The 24,664-nt window shown below is 41.9% G+C and overlaps 3 protein-coding genes across 4 annotated transcripts; 2 read left to right on the top strand and 1 right to left on the bottom strand.

Moving 5' to 3' along the window:
• The first annotated feature begins 842 nt into the window (after positions 1 to 842).
• On the top strand, positions 843 to 1,892 carry LOC103718438 (uncharacterized). Its single transcript, XM_008807264.6, has one exon. The coding sequence runs from the start codon at positions 880 to 882 to the stop codon at positions 1,615 to 1,617; it is 738 nt and encodes a 245-aa protein (XP_008805486.4). The 5' UTR covers positions 843 to 879; the 3' UTR covers positions 1,618 to 1,892.
• An 8,242-nt stretch (positions 1,893 to 10,134) lies between these two features.
• Positions 10,135 to 15,317, top strand: LOC103718429 (uncharacterized). 2 transcript variants are annotated; one of them, XM_088716304.2, is made up of 8 exons: positions 10,135 to 10,387; positions 10,830 to 11,737; positions 12,201 to 12,366; positions 12,465 to 12,515; positions 12,839 to 13,021; positions 13,153 to 13,270; positions 13,680 to 14,428; positions 14,528 to 15,317. In XM_088716304.2, the coding sequence occupies exons 2-8, from the start codon at positions 11,274 to 11,276 to the stop codon at positions 14,903 to 14,905; spliced, it is 2,109 nt and encodes a 702-aa protein (XP_088572430.2). In that variant the 5' UTR covers positions 10,135 to 10,387; positions 10,830 to 11,273; the 3' UTR covers positions 14,906 to 15,317. The 2 variants fall into 2 exon arrangements, with proteins under 2 accessions (XP_088572430.2, XP_008805476.4); XM_008807254.6 differs by having other exon boundaries at positions 10,146 to 10,474.
• Positions 15,318 to 15,722: 405 nt separating this feature from the next.
• Positions 15,723 to 23,173, bottom strand: LOC103718428 (uncharacterized). The gene is made up of 8 exons (XM_088716305.2): positions 22,674 to 23,173; positions 19,686 to 19,795; positions 19,039 to 19,095; positions 18,635 to 18,934; positions 17,942 to 18,189; positions 17,500 to 17,806; positions 17,149 to 17,422; positions 15,723 to 16,188 (listed from the first exon to the last, which is right to left on the bottom strand). The coding sequence occupies exons 1-8, from the start codon at positions 23,070 to 23,072 to the stop codon at positions 15,934 to 15,936; spliced, it is 1,950 nt and encodes a 649-aa protein (XP_088572431.2). The 5' UTR covers positions 23,073 to 23,173; the 3' UTR covers positions 15,723 to 15,933.
• Between the last annotated feature and the right edge of the window lie 1,491 nt (positions 23,174 to 24,664).

Genomic DNA, 24,664 nt, shown 5'->3' with positions numbered 1-24,664 from the left:
CTGTCCGATTCTGGTTGGTTTCGGCCAGAGCCAATCAGGTTCCGGTCCCTAGAAAGTCGGAACCATTCTCTACCTGAACTGACCAGTTCGCCTTGGTTCAACTTTTTTTTGGTTTAAAGAATTTATATTCTAGCTAGGTTTCAAGCCCCATCTTTATCTCTCTCAAAATTAAAAAGCTTGCAGTCTAAGCTTCATCTCTAATTAAACATGTACAAGGGGGGAGAGAATAAGAAGTGGTTAATATTGAGCTTAGGAAGATGGGCTTGTTTCCTTAGTTTTTCTCTACTTAGATACGTAATCATGGGTACCTTTCAAAAGAACCTCAAACCTAGAAAGTTGAATGTTTTGGAATGCTTTGCAGACGATATTTGACTTAAGAAAATACTGGAATAAACAAGGACGATATATCACGATTTTCCATGTGTTTGGTAAATCTCTGGTACAGACATGAAATCCTTTGGGGTTCACCTACTGTTACTGCTCCCGTTGCTTTGTTTCCTCTTTTCCAGAGATTCTCTTCACATATGTTAATGTCAGAGAAGCCACACCAACCTTCTCCTCCTTCCCAACCATCCTCAAGACGCCGTTCTAGAACCTTTGAAATAATGCCATCATCTACATGAATTAACTAGAGGAAAGGGTCATCTTTCATCCTGAAGCAAAGCCAAAGTTACTTACATTCTGAGCTCGACAAGCGGCACATAAGCCATGTTCGTCGACCAAGTTTGTTCTGTGGTTGTAACGTAATTGGATAGTAAGAAAAAAATGAGACGGTAAAAGCAATTCAATTAGCTGGCTTTAGATTCACAAAAATGATCAGGATTAAGGCTTAATCTTTCCCTAATTAAAGAGGAGATGTAATGAGTTAACAAACTAGAGATGAAAAGCTACAAACATATGGATAAAGAAGCCAACCAACGTTTTCAGAAAAAGGGGCCTTCTGTTATTTGGTTCCACTTGAGTGGCAGTTGTGTGGCCCAACCTGTTTATAAGGTCATTTGGGGGTCACAAACTGAGGTGCTGGACCTCATGGCTCACCAACCCCATCTGAATTCCCTGCACTCTCTCAACCCTTTCACGGTGAAAACACCATACCCAAGTTCAACCTCTAGCAAGATAAAAACCCTGCTTCAATCCTATGTCTTTCGACATGTGTGCCATGTATTCCATGCCATCATCAATGCCAGGTCCATGGTCATGGAGCTTCTCAACGAGAAGAATAGCATGGCCGCCAACCACACCATCAAGCTAAGGAGGAAGAAAAATAAGAAGCTCCTTGGTTCCATTAGGATGCATTTCAGCTGGTCCTCTTCGCATGTCATACCCATGCCGGAGCCTGCAAGCATGGAGGTCTTCGGCGCGAGTCACATGTACTACGACCCGACATGGAATTCGATAATTTCTACTGAGGAAGGCGATGAAGACATTGAGCTGCCACTCTCTGGGTACCTTCATTGGCTTGAGGAGAAGAATTCTGAGGCTTCAGTGAGGGATGATGATGGGAGTGAGATTGACCAGCTTGCGGAGAAATTCATCGCGAGCTGCCATGAGAAATTTAGGTTGGAGAAGCAAGAGTCTTATAGGAGGTACCAAGAGATGCTTGCTAGAAGCATATGAAGAGTGATAAATGTAGTGTGGTAGTCTTAGTCGCTGAGCTTTTGGTGGTGGTAAAGTAAAATAGGTGATGTGGGTTGAGCTGTGTGTTTCTCGTCCTACTTTTTGTCTTTCTTCTTAGTTTATGTATGGGCTGTGAAAACCGTAGAGTTGATGACAATTTGGAGGCCCTACAGGTTGATTAGAGATGCTAAGTGCAGTTGTTACAAGTTGAAAGTTCTTCACTCTTATATTATATGGTCATTGGTATCTCTTCCAGCCGACATCAATACAAAGCTCTCTCTCTCTCTCTCTCTCTCTCTCTCTCTCTCTCTCTCTCTCTCTCTCTCTCTTTGTGTGTGTATATATATACACACATACATAGACGCTCACAACTTCCCCCTAGACCTAGTTGCTGCCGAAGTTCCATCTACAAATGGATAAGACTTTTGCCTTAATGTATATGAATTGTTGAAGGAATGGAGCAATACCCAATATCTTCTTTTAGTTGGGTATTGCTCCATTGTTTGATTCAATAGTGGTGTTTTGCACACAACACACAAGTATTAGTATATCTATGTATCTCCCTCTACCCCATCCTCTCTTTCTCATTTGAGGTGCTGTTTATTTCCCCCTAAACTTGCGAGGTTCAAATCTGGGGGCATATATTAGGCTTCCAAAGTTAAAAATGTTTCCTCAGTCATGACTTAAAAGTTAATCACTTTAAGAATGGGTAAAATGTTAGGTGAACAAGAATCAGGTATACATATAAAAACATGTGCAATTCGATCAGTAGTATACATTTTTCAATAAGCATGAAATTTCCCATATATTTTGCAAGATCAGATTATAATGAAGCATTAAACTACGGTGGGTGAGCTTGATTAGATGTGAGTTGCAACAAATAGCTCAGGTAGAAAATATCCCGGTTTTAGTGTTGCTAGTTGCTGTCTCAGTTTTATGTTACCAACCTGTTCATCTTTTGTCCTTATAAGAAATTGTCAGAAAGCGTGTATGAACGAGACCTAGTTCTCACACTAGATAAATCATAGCCATCAATCTATTTGAATTTGTGTTAAAACACAAATCCAGATAAACCAAATGTGAGGGCAGAATATATATTCTATGCTCTAGTGTGGGATGAGCCATTAAAGCATGAGGTACTATTTTACTTCTTCATGACTTCCAGACATTTTCTCTTACAGTTAAGCAGGCTTCTGAGATGAAACATCTGCTCATGTAATAGCTAACTAGCATTGGTTACATGTAGAGGCACTTAAACAAAGTAATGGGGCTCCCTAGGTTCTATTGGATTCCCAAATGAAACTTTTTAGAGGCACACAAATGATGGTTCCATGACTGCAAGGCATGCGATCAGTTCCTGAGAAAATTTGGTAGAATGGCTCAACCAACTTTATTTTCGGGTGCAGTTCACACCCAAAACCAGTGCATCACAATTTCTCTTCTGTTTCGAACAGTTATCGGCCCCCAAAATCTTTTCTTTTCCTTCCCTTTTTTTTTGTGAATGGACCAAATCTTTTCCGATGTCATATCAATGTCATTGTATTGCTTTGTTCTTTTTTTTTTTTTTTGAGAATATATTGGTTTGCTACTAGGGTTGAACATAATATTCTTGAAAGGGAACCCTGTCAAGCAATGCTTGGGGGGGTCCAAGATGCTTCTTTTCTTTTTCTTCTTTAATTATGCCCTTTATTCGGAATCACTGCTTTCCTAGTATCGAGAGCTTTAGCAGGAGCTAGTGGGCTTCTCTGTGCTGCCGAGGCCTCATCTTTTCTTTGCCTTTAGATTTGTTTGGGTAAGAGAGCAATAGGTGCTTCTGAACTTCGCTAAAATGGATTCTCTTGGCGAAAGGAAGGCTTTGTCTCAGGCATCTCTACAGCTGAGGCCAGATGGTTGGGCTCATGTGGGCTCTTATTAAGAACTTCCCCATGCTACGTACGTACTGGCCTTTGAGCTAGGACCATGCAAAATTCTGAATATGCTTTTAAGGAAAGATTTATTTTTCTATTTTTAAGCGCCGAAGCTCCAGAAGAAGTGGAAGCCATGTGTTTGGATTGGTGAAGCGTGATATTTACAAACTACTGGTAAGGAACTACTTCCGAACTTCATTATACCTTCTTCATAGCATTTGCTATCGCAATCTCCTTCGTAAATCTTTATTAGCAAATTAAGACGTTTCATCCATCAATATCCACTAAACATGATGGTTAAGTTGTAGCCAAGGTGGCTTCATGTTGTTCAACTATTTCTAGCACCATCAGTTCGTCATTCTCAGGGGCTGTTGCTTGAGCTGCATGCAGCTCAAGCTATAATGACCTTGTTTGTATGGTGCTAGTGGTGGGGGTGGGGGCCAGAGGCAATGGGAGGAGGGTCAGGGCAGGAGAGGGAGGCGTCTCATGTGGAAGGAAGGAGGCTAAGGCAGGGGACATGGGAGGTGAAGGGGGTGGTGATGGGCAACGGTGGCGAGGGAGGGAGCCAAGGGAGGTGAAGGGGGTGGCAATGGGCCGGTAGCAACGAGCAGTTGAAGTTGAGGGCGGATGGAGTCAAGGTTGGGTGGACAAATTGGTTTCAGGAGGGGTGTTTTGGAGTGGGAATCACCTAAATTTTACGAAAGAGGCAAGAGGCTGCAACTCGTCTCGCGCCTGTTCCGGCCATGGCCCAAATAATCTGCAGGCAGCTTGAGGAGTCCAAACAATCCCTTAAAGGAAGTGCACATTTCTCTAAAGAATTGATGGATTTGAAAAACTAAGTTATACTCCTAGGTTGGCTCCTTGGACGGGAGGCTTGTCTTAATAACCATAGATTCTAGATTCAATTCTCTGATAATATTTTTATTAAAATCGAGATCCATAAAAATGCATCACAATCACCTATTACTCTGCATGGACCATAGGTAGACCTGTTCATCGGGAAGGCTGGGCCAGATCCGGGCCGGCCTTAGTTCAAGGTATAGCTTCCCAGCCTCCTAGCCCGATATTTACTTGGGCTTCAGGCTTCAGGCCGGGCCTCAAGCTTCCTGGACCTAGTGGAATGCTTTAGGCCCAATATATGTAAGTGAAGCTCTCGGCATGATTTGGCTGGTTGTACTCATGTTAGACTTATATGAATGAGTAGCCGTTTTTTACCCAAAAAAAAAAAAGCTCTCGGCATGCCGAAGAATTTCATGAAATATTTATATATTAAAATTAGTTTTTTTTTTTAAATAGCAGGAGAGAAAGAAATGGAGAGGAGAGGAGGGGGAAGAGAAGAGAGTGAGAAAGGGGGAAAGCCGCCTCGTTCTTCCGTTAATCAAGTGAACCGGAACGGTGGCTACTTAATTAGATCGAACCGGGCAGGCTGGGTCACCAAAACCAGGTTCAAAAGGTGGGCTAGGAGTCACAAGGCTATATATGATATATATTATATATAAGATCCAAGCCCGATGGGCCGGCTAAAACTCAAGCCTGATCCATTGAACAGGCAGACTCATATTTCAAACCCGACCCGTGAGCTTAAAACGTAGGTCCAGTTCAAAATATTTTGGGCTTGAGCGAGTTGGACATGCCGTCCGGACCGTATAACCCGTAAAGAGCTCCTGTGAACTGCAGAGAGCCTGCTTCCCAATCACAGTTGCCCGTCATTGGTGTTATAGTCATGTGCTTCGAGAGATTCCATGCTGGTTCCATGCAAAGCATAAACCCTTGGTCGTGAAGCTTATCCATGAGATTCATATTTGAATATCAAAAGTTGGGCTTGGGAGTTAAATCAATACTCCATTTCAAGTTTGGTTTGGTAAGTTCAATCCTAATTCAAACTCAGCTTCCTTTCTTAACTCATAATAAGAAAAGAAAAAAAAATTCCAGTTCTACAGATAACAGCTTGTCTTGCTGGTATTTAAAATGCATATAAGTTTATTTCTGATGTTGAACAATCAAGGGTGTAGGGAAAGGGCTTCAACATTCAACTTCTCGGAGTCTAACGGCTAGTTTGCTCCAGCGAATGCTCTAAGAGATGTGTGACTACGGCCATGGCAGAGAGACCGATTGATGTGAAGCTCACTGGCGAGGCCATTGCGCGGGGGAAGGGGGGGTAGTTAGGCTCCGCTGGCTCGAGGAGAGGTGACGAGTAGTCAACTGAGGCTAAGAGGTTGGGTCACGCAGCCGATTTTGGGGCGGGGGGAGTTAGGCTCCACCGACTCAAGGAGAAGCGATGAGTAGTCAACCGAGGCTAAGAGGTTGGGTCACGCAGCCGATTTCTGAGGGGGGGAGTTAGGCTCCACCGGCTCGAGGAGAGGCGATGAGTAGTCAACCGAGGCTAAGAGGTTGGGTCACGCAGCCGATTTCTGAGGCAGAGGTAAAGAAGCTCCGATGCCTCTTCTTAGTGGTCCTCGACCTGCCGAAGGAGCTGATCAAAGCTCTGCGTCGTGAATGGGAGGACCAGGCGGTGGTCGTCCGGAGTCTGGGCCGCCAGGTGCCAGTGGGGTGAAGGATGTGGCTGCCTGTGCGAAAACAGAGGCCGAGGTGGTGCCAGTGCCTCTCGCCGACGACCACCTGGCCCTCCGGTTCAAGTCGTCGGCCAACAAGGATCGAGTGTTGTCCGGCGAGCCGAGCCAAGCCGAGCCAGGGTCTCCGAGAGGATCAATAGGGTGGTTGCATCTTCATATTGGATTCAGCGCTTTCCGACATACCAGGTGCGTTATCTAGCCTGGATTGCCTTTGACCATTGTCCACTCCTGATCTCTACAGTAGATTGCGTTAGCTATCACCCCTCATTCCAACTCCCCAAGTGGAACTGCATGGTAGTAGAGGATATATTCAGGAGGCTGAAGGAGGTGGAGGCATCCATTGCTAAGCTTTAGGGGAGGGAAGACCATTTGGTTGGGCTACTAGAGGACGACTTGAGTGATCTGCTGCAGTAGCTCACCACACACCACTCCCTACTGAGACAGTAAGAGGTGTTTTGGAGACAAAAGTTCCAGGTCCAGTGGATGAAAGAGGGCGATAGGAACACTCGCTTCTTCCACTGGTCGACCATCATCAGGAGGCAGAGGAGTATGATTCGTTCCTTGAGGAATGGGTCTGGGCAACAGGGGGAGGAGGAGAGCTCGAACCGACGAGTGCTGGTGGACTTTTTCAGATCCAGGTGACTGAGGATGGCGGATCTAAGGGCGACACTGTGTTTTTGCAGCCGGACTCTGCTGTGTGGGCGGCAGAGAATGATGTCTTGGTCAGAACAGTTTTTGAGTCTAAGGTCAGGGGCAGTTTGGGCTCTAGGGGAAGACAAAGGCCCAGGGCCTAACGGTTTCCTCCTTCTTTCGAAGGTACTAGAGAATTGTTGGGAAGGCAATGGTGAAGCAGTCTAGTTATTCTTTAGCATGGCAGTCATAACGGACGACTGGAAGGCCACCTTGGTTACCCTGATTCCAAAGCGGCGCGATACGGGAGAATCGAGCTACTATAGGCCTATCAGTCTCTGCATCACCCTCTACAAGATGGTAGCTAAGATTCTGATAGATAGGATGAAGCTACTGCTGTCTGGTCCCATTTGTCAGGAGTAGGAGGCTTTTGTTGGGGGCGTAACATCTTCGACAATATTATGATTGCCCATAAGATGATGTGGGACCTGCACCGAGCTCTGAGGCGGCATTGCTTCATGGTAGTGAAGCTTGACATGGAGCGGACATATTACAGAGTTTGGTGGTTCTTTCTCAGGAGGGCGATGGAGAGCTTTGGGTTCCATGAGACGTGGATCGCCGGGTGCTGGGCTGTGTGATGAGGCCGTCCTTCTCTATCTTGGGCAACAGCACGCCGTCACCTTTCTTTCGGTCGACAATCGGACTGCGCCAAGGTTGTCCCTTGTCTTCTTACCTTTTCATCACTCGTGCTGATGTTCTCTCCCATGTCTTGCAGGCTGCTTGTAGGGAGTGGAAGCTGGAGGCTTATATTCCAACCCCTGGGGCCCATCCAATCTCTCACCTTTTGTTTGCAGATGATTGTCTCCTCCTAGCCAAGGCTAGGATTAGGGATGCTCGGGCCCTGAAAAGGGTTTTAGAGGATTACTGAGAGGCTTCTGATCAGAGGGTAAACTTTCACAAGTTCACAATCTATTTCAGTCCGAGTACGGAGTTGCGAGTGCGGCATGAGATCAGAGGATTGTTTGGCATGAGGGAATAGGAGGGGCCCTGGTGCTATTTGGTATTCTCGTTCATCGGGAAGAGACTGCGGGTGTCAAAGTGCCTCAGTGTGGTTCAGCGTATCCAGGAGTGGCTGGAGGGATGGAGGGCGGCCTCACTATCCATGATGGATAGGGTGACCCTGATGAGGTCGGTCTTCTGCTCTATGCCGATATATCTCATGTCCAACACCGTTATTCCGAAAATGATGCTAACGAGGATCGAGCAGCTTTTTTGGGCCTTTCTTTGGGAGTCTTATGGCGGTGGCCGCAGGGTGCATCTTATGGCTTGCGAATCTATTTTCCAGCCGACCCGAGTCAGAGAACTGGGGGTGCAGTCTCTCTTGACGAGGAGGGAGGCACTGATCGTCCGGCATGTAGCCAAATTTGTCCTGAAGCCGCATTACTTTTGAAGTCAAGTGATGGAAGCCCAATATGGTCCTGCTCATATAGGTGAGGGACCAGCGAAGGGTCGAGGATGCTCTTCCATTTGGCAAGAGTCCGCAAGTATGTGCCTTTGGTCTTAGCCGACTATACATGGCTGATTGGCGATGGGCAGGGTGTGGATGCATTGGACAACCCCTAGGTGGACTCGCTTCTAATCAGGCATTGGTCGACTATGATCAATGTCGAGACCCTAGGAGGACTTTGGGTATGCAACCTTCTTCGCCTTAGAGGGGCAGAGTGGGACACTACCTGGATTGCCCAGCTGTTTGGAGATCAGCTTGCAGAGAGGATCCGGTTTGTGCCAGTTCCAGGATGGGCCAGCCCCGATGTGAGGTATGGAGCTCGACCTGCATATCCACGGTCAAGGTAGGTGATGTCTACAGCATTCTCCAGAGCGAGCAGCACCCCGAGGTAGATTATGCCTGGATCTGGCGCTTCGGTCTGCACCCGAGGGTGGCTTTATTCCTCTGAAAGGTTGCCTAGGGCCGGCTCCCAACAAGACTCATTCTGAGTGGAAGGGGCTTGGATATTCTCCCCCAATGCCCCTTATGCCAGGTGGTTAAGTCAGTGGACCACGCCTTGTTCCAGTGCCAGCGTGTGAGGAGGATCTGAGAGCTTTCCATAGTCCCACTGGAGGTTTGGTGTCACTCGACATCATTTCTGCATGTGATCAAATAGTGGGCTATCACCCTGCAATTTCGACAGGCGACTATTGTGGTGACCTATATGGCTCATCAGATTTGGCTATCCAGAAACGTCTGGATATTTGGTGAGAACTGCCCTCCCCCCACCGAGGGTCATGGTCAAGCAGGCTCGACTCCAGGCAACAAAGATTGCTCAGTCACAGCTGTTGGATGGATCTTTAATAGCTCGAGATACTTGGAGCTCTACTTCTGCTCGTGGAACGTCTCGTATGGTGTTTTTCACCTGGGATTCCCCACCCTCGATTTTCCTCAAGGTAAATTTCGACGGAATCATACTGAATGGCTGGAGTAGGAGAGGTGCCGGCTTTATCATCAGAGATCTGGAGTCTGGGGTAATTGCAATTGGTGGTTGTCAGATCTTCAACACCTCGGTCCGGGGGCTGAGCTGAGGGCGACTTGGGCTGGCTTGAGTTATGCTCGGCAGGTAGCCTAGAGCCATACTGCTCGAGGGCGATTCGGCAGCAGTCATTAGCTGGATCCAATAGAATGTGGGTGGGGTGGGCGACTACTACCTGCTGCTTAGAAACATCCGGGTTTTAGTTTGTAATGGGATGGTCATACAGGTGAAGTATATGTATAGAGAGGCCAACGAGGCAGCGATTGAATGACCTCCTATGTGGCCAACCATTTCGAGGATACTCTTTGGATAAGGGAGAGAGAGTTATCTGGTACGCTCCGGAACCTATTATTTTTTATTTTTTTTGCTGTATTCATATCCCTAATGTATGATACATCTGTTTTAGCAAAAAAAATAAAAAAAAGAAGCACATCATATGGGCAGGAAAACAAGCTTAATGTCCCCACATATCACCCTCACAGTTTACAACGACATCAGATCTGTCTTTCACATGGGGCAAGAGCATGCACAATAAGTTAATGGCAAATGCAAGCAATATATGGACCTAATCTTCTTAAGAAATTTTATTGTGTTCACATCATCATATACTAATTTATAATGATCTAAAAATGTGCTGAGGCCAGGCTTCCGAAGTTGATGGTATGGGTTGAAATCACATAATATCAGGTGGGACGATCAACCCAGTGACATCTTTACTTTCACAAAAAAAGAAAAGAAATGGTGAAACCTTCTTCTCAAGAGGGACATCCATTAGAATCAGACGATGGTGATTGATGGGTTCGTCCCTTAATAAATAATCCATCTAGTGGAGTCGTTGGGTCCACGTAACAAGAGACACGCCTCCACCCGGTTCTCGCTCGCACGTGACCGACGACCGGGCGGTCGTGCCCCTACGCGGGGTAGACGAGGGCCTATAAATATCCGGCCATCCACCGGCATCGCAGAAAGAGGGGAAAAGAGTGGGCGCGGGGGGGAAGCTCTTTTTGGTTCTTGCTTCCCATAGCCATTCTTTTGATCATTGGAAAGGCCTGATATCTCTCCTCTTCCGCAAGAGTCAAAACCCAAACCCCTCCGATCAAGATCCCTGTCGCCTCCGGAGGCTCGAATCTTGAAGGTGCGTCAGTCTCCACCTATTAGGGTTTTATCTCTTTGTGCTGGAGCTCGGAAGTGGAGATCCAGGTGTTTTTCTTTGAATTCTCAGGTATTGTACTGTATTTTGTTGTTTAATTGCAAATCGAATGGTAGAAGAATGATCTCTGTGTGGTTTCTTGTTCATTGAGCTACGAATCCATCAGTAGATAATGGATCTGGGGGTTCCGCGCTTCAAATATGAAGCTGAAGTAGATTTCGGACCTTGATATGTGGATCGTTTTGGGAAAACACTCCTCCCTAAAATTAGATCTTTATATAGCAATCGGATCCAATCAAAGTCAGTAGATTGCTGCAGGATCGGTTGGGTTTAGTAACAATCAGTTGTTTGGATTGTCATTGCTGTACTTTGAGGAGGTTTATATATTCTAAATCTTGCTGATTTATAGTTCCCTTCATGATTTCAGGGCATCTAACAAATATTGCACGCAAGTTTAAGCATATCAAAAAGATCTGAAGTTTGCCAGATTTAGGTACCGATTAAAGTGTTGAAACGAAAAGTTTGACTCGAGAGTAAAGAAATTGTGAACCAGTTCAAGGTTTTTAGTTTTAGTTTTCTAGTACTATCAATGCTCTGTTGGTCCAATTCCTTCAGATCGGATTGATATATTTTGGTTCAATAATCATCAAAAAAGAAGCTGCACCATTTAGCAGAGCAAGGTGTTAATCTGAGTGTTGTAAACAAGAAGTTAGATCTGGATTCAGAAAAAAACTTCATATTCCAAAATTAGCTTTGGACTCTACACTCTTAATCTAGATCCAGAACTCTTTTGATACTGATTAAGAACCCTTTGAAGGTTTCAAGTTGATAAAGCTCGGATTGTTAAGTTTTTGTTCTGCTCATTTTGATCATGTGGAGGTTTAAGCAGTTCATGCCAAAAGAACAAGCTGGCCTGGAAGGTCGCACAGTTGATGTTGGCAGTCTGAAAGTCCATGTCCGAAATGTCATAGCGGAAGGGGGATTTTCCTGTGTCTACCTCGCCCGTGATGCTGTAAACTCATCCAAGCAATATGCACTGAAGCACGTGATTTGTCAGGATGGGGAGTCATTGGATCTGGTAATGAAGGAGATTTCAGTGATGAAGCTGCTCAAAGGGCATCCAAATGTTGTCATGCTTGTTGCGCATGCGATCCTGGACATGGGTCGGACGATGGAGGCAATGCTTGTGATGGAGTTCTGTGAGAAGTCATTGGTTACAGTGCTGGAGAACAGAGGGGCAGGATACTTTGAGGAGAAGAAGATTCTTTTGATTTTCCGAGATGTTTGCAATGCAGTGTTTGCCATGCATTGCCAGTCTCCACCAATTGCACATAGGTATACCGTTGCTTGTTGATATCTTGATCTTGTGTGTATATTCATTCAATGAGTTCTGATAATTTATGTAGCTCTAGCTTGATATTAATGCTATATGTTCGCTTTTGGTCGGGCAGAACTTGAGATATACATTCCTTGTTCTGGTGAGGTTTGTCCAAATAGATGCATCAATACCAGTCATATTAACGTACTAAGATAAGCTTAAAAAGTTTGTAGTCCTTAATTTGTTTTTTTGATTTGTTAGTCCTTTCTGATGCAATGTCCTTGGATTTTTCTTTAATAAAAAGAAGATTTGATAACTGACCATAATGATTTCTGATAACTTATTCTGGATATTAGACAATTCTTTCATTACAAGGAGAAACCAGATCTCACTATCTCACATTCTCTCCTGAGAAGAGAAAGTAGTGCTATCTTTAACTCTGTGACCTGTCATCACATGGGCTTTTGTTGCATTATCCAGAGATCTGAAAGCTGAAAATGTTCTACTTGGAGCTGATGGAGCTTGGAAATTGTGCGACTTTGGTAGCACCTCAACCAATCACAAGTGCTTCAACAGGCCTGAAGAGATGGGCATTGAGGAAGATAATATCAGAAAGCATACTACCCCTGCATATAGAGCCCCTGAGGTTTGATGTGCAGACTTCTTTTCATGGCTTGACATTGATGTGTACTTGATTCATTTGCTAGGAAAATGCTAATTTGTTCCATAATTTGTTGGTTGCAGATGTGGGATCTATACAGAAGGGAAGTTATCAGTGAGAAAGTAGACATTTGGGTAAATCCCTCATATAACCCTCTTGTACTATATTGAATATTACCTTTCTATGTTTCACAGATTAAGGTTTTCTTTTCTTCTTCGTTTTTCTGCTTCACAGTTTGAAATGTTGTTGGTCTGATACAAAGTTTAAAGAAAAATATGTTTATGCCAAGTATTTGAGCATTATCACTTACTAGTAACCAACATAGTGCATCAAGTTGATGTTTGTGGTGAATCCAAGGGAAATGTACTCTGTATGAACCTATATATAGTGATCATGGATTTTTTGTGTTCCCAGCAAATGGAAACTAGAGCTGAAGTTGTTTTTCGCTCCGTTGCAGGCTCTTGGATGCCTACTGTACAGAATTTGCTACTTTAAATCTGCATTTGATGGCGAATCAAAGCTTCAAATCCTTAATGGAAATTATCGCATCCCAGATTCACCAAAGTTCAGTGCTTCTGTGACGAGTCTTATTAAAGACATGCTTGAAGCCTCTCCAGATGCCAGACCAAACATCACGCAGGCAAGGTCTTTGCTTGATTGCCCATTCATCTCCATGAATCTAGGTTAGTTTTAGATTGTTGCATGTGTGACAGCCCATGAGATGCCAAGCTCACGCTCCTCTTTCTGATGCCAAATCATTTCTTATAACAGGTATGGTCCCGTGTTAATGAGCTACTGCCGGCAGAGCTGCAGAAGCGCTTGCCTGGTGGGTCTACATCTGCTTTAAATGTTGACATATGCCCACCTGCAGCAGATGTGCAGGATGAAGGTGGGAGTATTCCAAACTTTTATGCTTAGCATTTACATATTTTGGATTTACTTCATGCATGCTTTAAAAATTTATCGTAGAAAGTTTCATACTATTGAATTTTTTAGATCCATGTGGGCTCTTCTTGTTGGTGTTGGCCATTTGTTAAAAGCAAGAAATATTCCACAAATTATTACTGACTTCCTCAATATAGGTACTAGAATTGGGTTATATACAAATGCAGCTTCTGGAAGTTAAATGACATAAAGAAGATAATGATAACTTTTTCTGATTGCATTCTCATTATATTAAACAGAAAGAAAGAAAAAATTGTTGTCACATTTGCTATAATGTTGAACTTTCTGAAGTTTTAAGTTCTATGTTGACCTGTAACTTTCTTAATCCTAATGCACTGGCTTTGTTTTGGCAGGAATTCGAGAGAGGACATCGGCAATGCCTCATAGGAGCCCTCCACCTCCACCACCATCAAGAGAACACATTCAAAGTACCTCGCATTCATCAGCTTCAAAGGTTGCTGGGGATGGCGCACACTTGGGTGCGTTTTGGACCAGCCAGCTTGTGCAAGATTTGCACACTGAAGAGGATAAGGGACCAATATTTGACAAAGAACCAGCTAGCAAAATGGCATCCAAGCACAATCAAAGAAAACCTGAGAATAGAGCTAGTCCTCCAAAAGAACAGCATCTCCAACGGAGTGTCCGTAGGAACTCTCCAGAGAGATTTGACACTGCCCCAACTGAGGACTTTGAAATACGATTTTCTCCTGGTGGCTCAGAGCAAGGTTTAGAGAAAACCAGAGCATCTGATCCTGATGGTATAGCCAGCTTTCAGGACAAGGCATTCAGCACATTTGTGGCTGAGTTTGATACCAGTAAGCACCAGTCTGCAAATGCTGCTAGTAATGTTAACGATAAGAGTAGATTAGGGGACAAGGGTTTGGAAGCAGAGTTATGCAGGCTGAAGGAAGAGCTGAAGCAAGCTAACATGGAAAAAGAAGAAATAACATCGAAATATGAAAAGTTGTCTGCCATTTGCCGCTCCCAGAGGCAGGAGATCCAGGAGCTGAAGCGTGCCCTCGCTGCAGCAACCTCATCACCTGCAGGCAAAGACAGTTCAAAGGCCCAGACATCTCCTGGAAGCACGCAGTCGGATACTCCGGTAATAAATTCTTGTATCATGGCTTCCCTTTAGTTATTGTAATAGCATCTGAGTTTCATGTAAACTAATGCAACCTTCCTATGATGATCATCGTTGCAGCCAAGGGAGAAGATAGGATCGGTGTGGGAACTCCAGCAAGGTATGTTTGCCGATAGCCCTGCAACACCCAGCCCAGATCCCAAGCCGTGGCAGGCATTTGCCGAAGAGCCAAAGGTGCAGGGCACACCAAAGAGCATTCACCCTAGATCAGTTCGAACAGTTAGGGCAGCCAATGGCAGCAGAGATACTACCAAGCAAGCCGCCACCTATTCCGCCAATGAACCATGGGGCTTTGACAACGATAGTTTCAGGGCAGTCCCTTCTGGGTCGGAGGTGCCGAGGACATCGGTTCAAGGGAATACTTCACAGCGGTTCGGTGGCGGCCGTGAAATGAAGAAGGCTGAAGCCAACCAGCCAGCTGGATGGGCTGGTTTCTGAGGTATCGGTACAGACGGAGATTTTATAGTTACTGCTGTAATTGTTATAAATAAGCTTTATATATAAGTGGGGATGAGGATGTTGGAGGGGTGACGCAGGTGTCTGGCATCATTTATCCTTGTGGATGAAAAAGGAGCAGGGAGAGGGACATACGGCATCTAACCTGATTCTGGAGGGGAGTTGCCTGGCATTGGTGGGGGCTAGAACAGACGGGAGCCGCGTTGTTCGGCTCTTTTACTCATATCCTGGGGCCCGTCCATTTTTCTCATGTGTAATGTAATTGAAGTGGTCCTCATAAATGGTTCTCGTGTCAGTATTAGTTCTCTTACAAGCTATCGCAGCTATTTTCATGTGGCACTCATTGGCATTTCTTTCATAAATAAATTCCTTCTGCACTCTATTGGAGTTAAAACTTGTTCTTTTTCCGGTTAAACCTCGCATTTTACATTCTCAGAAGAACCAGCAGTATTGGTCTGCGTGCTTCGAGTTGTGTGGCCTGTTCGGGGACTATTTTACGGCCAATGGGACCTGCAATTAAGCGGCTGTTTTTCTGTCTGCCTGGCGGCTCATTAGTGAGGAAGGAACAAAGATCCAAGTAAAAACAGACAATGGGAGGTGGGCTTGCTGGCTCGTGCCTTAGGTTTGCCCTTTTTTCCTCTGTCTTTGTTTTCCGATAAAATCTTTTTCCTCCATCTTAACTATACTCTCTCACAGCCTTCCTACTTTTCACTCTTTAACGAGTGAGATACTGGCTCACATTAATCGTGCCTTTCTTAGCCATTTGGCTAACATCAAGTGTAATACATTTGCGTATATCTCTCGCAAATATGTTACTATTCAATCATTTATTGACGTCCAACAAGAATAGCAGACATTCTCGTCTTGCACTAGACAATACACAGAAACACTACACATTACACCGATGAAGTAAGATGCTGATATTGACATGCTGTCTTCATATTTCATTGTTACAGCAAAATTTTTTCATAAGTGATATTTACTATACAGTAGGGGCGTAGGAACTTTCCTCAGGAAGAACAAGACAGCGTGCACACGCCAGGCCTGTAAGCCCATGCCGGTGGCAAGCGTGCATACTTCTCCATCCCTGGCTGTTCATCGTATGGACGTTCCATAAGTTTCAGAAGCCTGCGAACTTCTCCGTAGTCACCTAGTTCGGCAGCATCGATGGCACTTTGGCATAAATAATTCCGTAGAATATACTTTGGGTTAATTGAGTCCATTGCGACCTTTCTTTGCTCATCAGGAATGCCACTGGCGACCAGCTATCAAAAAAGGGGGTAAAATTGTCAAAAGAAAAGAATTGGATTTAGGAAATTATTCTTGTACTTCATGAATGTTCCAGTAATTATAAATTTATAACTGTGCACTCCAATGTTTTTATAAAAAAAAAACATTTCCAAAAGAAGCTCCTAGTTGCACCAAAAAAAATATTACAGCTTACCTCAATTACAAGCGAATCGGTTTTAGGGAAATTCACCACACATTTCCATCACCAATTGATTATCACACACTATATTGAGTCAACTGTATTCCGCTGACAATACTACGATGAATTTCCTAGAAAACAAATCAAGTATGCCTCGTCTCTGGTTTCACTCTTCAGAAAAAGTGCAAGTGAAATAAGAACAAAGGTAAGAATGAGGAGAAAAAATATCATGGACCAGCCATATCTCATAGTTATGGCATCAGGAATCAAATATACATGTCCTCCTTGGTTGTCTATTCCTCCCCAAGTTCTACATGTCATTTCTTTCTATCAAGCTATGCATCCTTGGTTAATTCCAAGACAAATATCAAGCTCTTTAATAAACTTCCACCATGCTTTCTTTAAGCAGGACTCACCGGTGCCTCAATCCTTCAAAATACATACTTGCTGTATGGAAAGTGAGCACGTCTTTTCTTTGTTGCTTGCCTCAAAACCATCATAGTCAATTCTCCATCAATCTTCCCTAATTTCTGTGAATACTAAACTTTTTATAATTTATTCATGTCTAACTTCTTTTCCTATTGTACCACACATGCTCTCAGAATTGAGAGAGAGAGAGAGAGAGAGAGAGAGAGAGCAATCACTAGAAAAGAAGAGAGACAGCAGAGGCAGTAGGCATGTGAGCATAAAAAAGAAAATGAGTTATGAGGGTCGAACCTCAAATCTTCATGAGAAAATGTATAAAAAGTCGTAGAATAACAAACAGAATATAGGGAAAAACATCGCTGAAAATTACCTCCTCGATGTAGGTTTGCACCCAGCTGGTCCATGCTTCTTTTCTCTCCTTTCCAATGTCTAGCAGCACAGCTTTAAGAGGAACAAGTAGCTCATCTTTTGGAATCTTAGGGTCTGCTTTGATGTTAGAAAGCAACCGAAAAAAATTTGTATAGTCGACTTTATCCACAGCCATGTTGTTGAGGAGCTTATTTGTCAGCTGCTTGTTGTACTTGGATAGACCAAGTTTTCTTGTCATCATTGACTGGTATTCATCCATGAATTTAATCCCATATCTGTAGTGCCACAGGAATAAGCATCACTGACAATGGGCAACATTTTCAATCATGATTGCACAACAAATGTACAATACCTTTCCATTGCATAATTTGCCTCCTCTTTACTAATCAAATGTGCAGCTGATAAAGTTGCAGTAAACTGTGCGATGTTCCACAAGCCAATATCTGGCTGGTTGGCAAAAGAGTATCGTCTTCCTGGAAGGTCTGTGGTATTTGGGGTATAACTTGGATCAAAGGCATCCAAGAAACCAAAAGGTCCATAGTCAATTGTTAGACCCAGCACGCTCATGTTGTCTGTGTTCAGCACACCATGGGTGAAGCCAACACCTTGCCAGCTGCCAACCAAGGAAGCAGTGCGCTCAGCAACCTCAACTGACCAAGCTGATTTGATCCATGGCAAATACATTAATAGTGATTACAATCTTCCAGATGAATTTCCTCATTCATTTAATAGTACATCATATATAGAATAAAGAACTTGACCAACCAAAAATTCCATATGTAGAAGAATATTACCTGCATACTTGTTAGATGTCAAATCAACTGCTGAAGAACCCTCCAGGCTGACCTCAAAAGATATGTCATCACTTTTGCTCATCTTCTCTATGTGAGGGAAATGATGGCGGATAGCATAATCTGACAAAGCACGAACAATATCAAGGTTTTCTTTTCCCCTAAAGGTGTGCATTTGGTAAGTACCAAAACGCAAAAAGGACTGAGCAACCCTGCAAATAATCGCACCCGGTTCCTCCTTGGGATTGCCACTGCAGGGACAACAGCCACAAAAATGAACAGTGATATCTCCAAAGAAAACATAGTTTGCACTACTATTGAACAAAGTACAGAACATTACTAGTGTAGCACACAGAGATTTCACTTAGAATTGAAAAAATTATACTTTTTCCCAAGATATAGAAACACGAGCATCTTGAAATGCTCATGTGATCCAATCTGGTGGTGGAATCATAAGGTTTTCCTATATGAAAAAATGTTGCTTCTTTTAAGAAAGTTTTCAAAGCCAAGTATTGAACATCCATTTAAATTAACGGAAGTCACACATTTTAAATGCATCCATGTCTGGTTGGCACCTCCAGGTGCAACAGTGAAAAATTTCCTTGAAAATCATACCAATGTGATGATACCAACTCCACAAAAATGTACATAATGCTGCCAGAAAGCAGGTGAGAACAATGGAAATTAATGACATACTCATAAAACATGTCGCGAGTAACATATTTGCCAGTTGTAACAAGGCAAAGCGCACGAGTTGTAGGAATTCCCAGTCCATTCATTGCTTCACTGCAGAGGAATTCACGAATGCTACTACGCAAGACTGCAAGGCCATCTGCAAATCGGCTATAAGGAGTCCTCCCAGCACCCTTAAGCTGTAACTCCCACCTTTCACCTCGAGAATTTAAAAGCTCGCCAAGGGTTATTGCACGACCATCCCCTAGCTGACCTGCCCACACACCAAACTGATGCCCACCGTAACATTGAGCATAGGGCAAACTACAGAATATATTTCATCTTCTATGTTAATGCAGTGTTCCACTAACAAACATTTAATTTAATTGGGGAACAGAGTACAGTGAAGAAACAGATTGAGAACTAACCCTCCCTTCAAAGGCAATGCTCCAGAAAATATTAGTGGGAAGTCTGGTCTTTCAAATCTGTAAAGCCAAAAAAATGTGGATGCAAGTCAAAAGATGACTTGATGCCAGTAACTTATAATCAGAAACCTACAGTATTTACAAAAACTATGGTAAGTTGACCAATACAGGAAATAAATTCTGAAATAATCAATAATCCAAGGTTCCAAAGAGGTTGTTCAAATACTATCCAGCCAAGAAGGGAAAATAATTGTTATTATAGTCAACTAAGAATCCTAACATTCCAATGGAAAATAATTCCAATGCGAACAGGAAATCACTTGCGTGGAGTGAATCCTTAATGTTCTTAACCAAAGCAAAACAGCAAGAGATGGCAAGCTCCTTTTCTATTATTATTACTGAAGAAGTGACAACATCATTCTCATAATTGCATAGATGGAGTGAACATATTCTTTCTATGATCTCATCACCAAAAGAAGAAAATATGAAATATTTAAGGGAGAAAAGGAAGTAACCATTGTTATCTGAAAAGAATCCAGTAATGAATGGGAGCCTGTTATTTGACCAACACCATTCTTAATTTGTTAACATTGTACACACGGCTTGATAGCCAAACAGGTCAATAATGTAAAATAAGGAGAGCTGCCTACTCTTTAGGATCCAAATCAAGCAGCTTGGCAACAGATTCTGACCAAGCTACAAGCTCGGGCTTCCCCACCTCAGCAGATGGTGATACTTTACTGTAACATGCATGGAGCACCTGAAAACCATATGACAGACAAATTCATCACTTCCTAAACAAGAACCATAGTCCATAGTGAATATATCTTAATCAGCAATGATAAATTAGTACCTACAATGACACAACCTATGCGTGCTAGGATAAAAATGACAATTCTAGTTTCCACAGATTGTAATATCTAATTTTGCAAATTTCTGAGAAATAAGAGTCATACAATCATGCAACAAGTGTAAATGACATCAGACTTAATAAATAGGATATGTCAAATTTGAAAGCCACTTGCTTATATGTTAAATTACTTTTATCACTTAGGCTCCTGGAAAATATTCCAAGGGTAGACTGTATACTATATAACTTCTTCAAATCAAAATGGTTTGAGATTATCAAACTGTAATGGTTGGTTCACATAGACAACAAGATAGAGTATGTACAGTCATAGGAGGGATCAAGTTATCTCTTCTTGTGGATTCAAATTCAGAATAGAAGGTTCATACTGGAGAAATTTTCGTGAATCTAATATCAGACAGCACATACAGTGACTTCCATAAATATTACGAAGAGTCCATTACATCTACAGTCTAAATGGATAGGATGCAGAATGCAGAATGCAGAATGCGTATGCCTGCATGCACAACTTAAGGAGAAAGCATATAGAGAATTTAGTTTCATTCTTGAGTAATGACATAGTGGTGGTTTACTTTGTCACTTTGTACAATACTTCTGTTACAAGGTTACCTGGACAATAAATTGATGTACAATTGTGCATTGTTACAAACTTGTAGCAATGACTACCAGCCCACAACAGCTTATCACAACATATTGCATATATTCGTTATAACAAAAGTTGACAAGTGTTAGTATCGCATCCAATTACTATCCAATTGATGGATTATCCATGCATACAATATATTATGATGTATCTTAGGACTCGTTTGGTCCATAGAAAAAGAAAGAGGGAAAGTATGGTCAACGGGAAATGAAGAAAAACCTTTTGTTTGGTTGGAGTTTTCAAAGGAGAGATGGAAAAATAACATTCCCATAGGAATAAAATTCCTATATTTCATAGGAAAGAAAAATCCATGAAGGACATGAAAAAGCTACTTTTCCTACCGGTTGGAACTTGGAATCCTTTTTTTCCAAAACTACCCTTAAACCATCAAAATATATGGATAAGGTATTTTTATTTATTAAAGGTATAATAGATATTTCACATAACTTTTTCAGAAAAATAGATGCTCAACCAAACATAAGCCATTCTGTAATGTACCACTTTTTTATGGTCCACCAAACATGCCAAAACTATTTTTTCAGGCATCATAATATTCTCAGAAATCAACTTCTCAGAAAAAAAATATTCCGGTGAAAAAAAATCTTCCCGCGAACCAAAAAAGTCCTTAGAATAGTGATCATTGGTATAAGCTTGCTAACAAAAAAAATTTAATTTTACATCCTGATATAAGCTAGTTTTGTTAGATCAAGACCCCTAGAATTAGACTTCTTTAAATAGCTTGATACCTATGAATAGATAGTGTCCCTCGATAAATCTCATGCCTTTACTACATAGATCAGTCAATTCTTGTTTCAGTCTTCAGAACATAAAGTTAGCCTAGATGCCTGTTTGGAAGTGTCACATAAACTTTCACGGTGATACATACGTAGTGTTGGTGCATACAGGACACTAGCTGCTAGCAGCATAGGCAAGTCTTGCAATACTCTAGTACTTGATGGCAAGGGTCGCTCACAGATTGAAACGAGCTATCAACAATTAACAGTAAGATAAACAAGGCTGAACAAGGGTTACTTTTGAATGTCCAACCATCTCCATTGCAACTACATAGATCTTAACATTGACCATGCACAGAAAAGTAGAGAAAGGATTTAACAATTACTGTTATATTACTCCTTGAGTAAACATAGTCATGCAAACTACTCCAGTGAAAGCATCATTACGTTCTAGGGGTGTGATTCCAGATATATGAAATATTCATAACAAATGTTTTTTCTTTGTAGGCACTCACAACAAAGTTTGCAATTCAATGAATAAAGCATCAAAATATTGTGCTATATGTCCAGAACTAGTCTCGCTATTACTTCGGTACATTCATTTGCACCTACAATGGACTGTTAAGTACTAGGACTTCATGAGAAGTTTGATTTTTTTGTTTCACTCATTTTCAGATCATCGTTTAAATTTATTCACGTATACCATAATAGTCTCTTTGGACAAGCTGAAGATATCTACCACAAGATGTGTACACGGTTGTTTCCTACTTTCTTTTAAGAGGACTTAGCTTTAAGATTAGCATGCCTATACCCAACTGGAAATACTTTAAAAAAATGAGGTGACTGGAATTTCTATGTCGAAAAAAAGACATATTATATCAATTCTAAAACGCAGAGACAATATTTCCACAACCAGGGCGATTCCTCATGGTCATATAGAGGATAAAATAGATAGAAACAAAGAAGAGATATAGATATGAAGAAAGTAGCAGGAACATTGATTGGTCATCATCAAAACCATACCTTCCCCTCTTGTCCATAGCCAAAGGCATAACAAGAGTTCTAAATAAGACTCCTTATTTAAATAAGACACCTCGAAGTCATAACAATTTGATAATTAAAGTTGCAATTTTTATAATATATTATTTTTTCCTTTTTCTAAGAAAGAAACTTGTTAATCCTAAGCCAGACTCATTCACAAGACTTTTAAAGTGCACAACCTAATCAATAGGAGCATCTATAATAAAAGCCGAACCCTTCTACCCCTAAAAAAAAGAAGACAAAGTGGACTGCGTAAATTCTTGATCAAATATACCACTGCATCAAAATCTCAGATGTCTAATAAATTAATAAAACTATGTTCGGAATACTAATAAAATCAAAAAAGAAGTACCTCCCGAGGAATTGTATCGGTTCTTGGATCACCAGGAAGCTCCCTGATGAAGGAGTGGTCCCAATTCAGCTCCTCGAGCTTCAGTTGAACCTCTTGGCTGCTCTCAGCAACCGCCGCCGGAGATTCCATCCCCTGATCCCGCCCATCCACCGGGGATTCCATCAATCGAGCCGCAGTAGATCCTCCTCCGATATCTCCGGCAAGCCCTCTCCGCCGCAGGAGAGGAGATCTCCGTCCGTCCGCCGGCGGGCAAAGAGGCGTGGATAGGCGGGGAAGAGGAGAAGATGGGATCGAGGAGATGGCGGAGGGGGAGAGGAAGGAGAGGTTGTTGGAGAAGAAAGCGGCGGCGGCGAGGAAGGGGAGGCGAGCGGAATAACGACCGGAGATATGACCGAGCATCGCCCTTCTCCAACCCTTTTTGTAGTGTGTAGGTGCCGTCTCGGTCTCGCCGTTTCCTTCCAGCGAGCGAAGAAAAAAAAAGCCAGCCGCTGCGGTGGTCAAAGTTATCAGGGTCCGTCCTTCCATTGCGTCATTCTTGTTTTTTTTTTTTTTTTTTTTTTTTTTTTTTTTTTTTTTTTTTTTTTTTTTTTTTTTGCTCCACGTTCCGCTAAGACGGATGGATCATATTACGAATACATCTAATAAAATCAAAAAAAAAAATATCTCAAAATGATAGAAGCAACTCTCAATCTCCAGCCCACATGGTGCTACCAGAGTGACTAGCTACATAAGCAGTCATCCAATCCGTAGCCTCATTAGCTTCATGAAATACATACTTAACCAAGAAAGCTCCTCCAGCCCCCACCATTGGATTGCGTCATTCTTGTTCATTTTGAGCTGTTTAAAAATGCACTAGGGTTACTAGTATTCATTTTACAAAGCTAGGTGATAAACTAAAATGCCAACAAAAATCTATTCCACTATCTATTTTTACTTGCTTTCATAATTCTTCCATATACCAAAAAAAAACCTTACTTTAGAGTCCATCAAATGAAAATGTTATAAGAAGCATAGCTAGTTTGATGTCTTGGAGAAGAAATCAAGATTGAATATATCTTCACACTATCTTCTATTTTATTGTTATCCAGACTCTCAAAAGCATAACTCCACTTCCAATTGAACTCTACAGTTATTTATTATTGGCTAATCATATGCATTGCATGCAAGAGATAACAATTTTTATAATAATTCTAGAAATATACAATAGTATAAAAAATATGCATAGCAAATAGTTTATGAAAAAAATGGAGAATTTTCTGTAGTAGTTGGTAATTATGAGTTTCTAACGAAACTATTTTGGAAAATAAACTATAAATGCCAATAATTAGTAGCTCAACTAGTTGGTTATCACTCTCTTTTTAAAGTTTATGTTTAAATCAATGAGATGGCCAAGAAAATTACATTCTTAAATAGGAAAGTAAACTAAGAAATACTTATTGTTTATAGTTATCTATTTTATAATTTATGGGACCAAAATCTTGGATGGTGTGCGTCAGGTAATACTGGATTCCAAAAATGAAAGAAAGGGACTCTATATAGATACCAGAGCTATAATTTACGAACGGGCCATAAATGGATAATTAATTATTTCTTATTTGTTAGTGTAACTTTATTTTTTAAGAACTAAAATGGAAGAAAAAGTTTGTTAAAATAAGGCGAGAACAAGGTTTAAATCGCCGATATCAATATCTCATAACTTGTATTATTTGTGCTGCATGATTTACATAAATAGATCTTTGTAAAGATTATCTAGGCCACCGACAATGAGAAATGAGCTAGCGCACTTAAGCTTAAGCTTGTTCACAATTGGCGATTAAATGAAATATAAAAAAAATCAAGATTTTTCTTTTCGATCTCTCTTTTAAATTCTTTATCACCATTTTAAAAATATAAAACAGCAAAATCAAGAAATTAATGGATAAAAAATGACAAATGCATCAAACTATTTGTAACTTAACATCTTCTCTCCATCTTCAATGTTGGCTCCCAAC

This window comes from Phoenix dactylifera, chromosome 2 (genome assembly GCF_051530095.1).
Source record: "Phoenix dactylifera cultivar Ajwa chromosome 2, Ajwa_hap1_PhDact_Kaust_v1.1, whole genome shotgun sequence".
In the NCBI taxonomy this organism is placed as follows: Eukaryota; Viridiplantae; Streptophyta; class Magnoliopsida; order Arecales; family Arecaceae; genus Phoenix; species Phoenix dactylifera.
This window is presented reverse-complemented; position numbering and strand designations above follow the sequence as displayed.

Bases quoted from the DNA above. Each gene is read 5' to 3' on its own strand.
- LOC103718438 (XM_008807264.6), top strand. From the start codon at position 880: ATGAAAAGCTACAAACATATGGATAAAGAAGCCAACCAACGTTTTCAG.
- LOC103718429 (XM_088716304.2), top strand. From the start codon at position 11,274: ATGTGGAGGTTTAAGCAGTTCATGCCAAAAGAACAAGCTGGCCTGGAA. The intron at 12,516-12,838 runs GTAAATCCCTCA...GCTCCGTTGCAG, and splicing joins GTGAGAAAGTAGACATTTGG to GCTCTTGGATGCCTACTGTA. The intron at 13,271-13,679 runs GTGGGAGTATTC...TTGTTTTGGCAG, and splicing joins AGCAGATGTGCAGGATGAAG to GAATTCGAGAGAGGACATCG.
- LOC103718428 (XM_088716305.2), bottom strand. From the start codon at position 23,072: ATGCTCGGTCATATCTCCGGTCGTTATTCCGCTCGCCTCCCCTTCCTC. The intron at 18,935-19,038 runs GTTAGTTCTCAA...TATATTCTGTAG, and splicing joins GCATTGCCTTTGAAGGGAGG to TTTGCCCTATGCTCAATGTT. The intron at 17,423-17,499 runs GTATTGTACATT...GTGGCACTACAG, and splicing joins GCAAATTATGCAATGGAAAG to ATATGGGATTAAATTCATGG.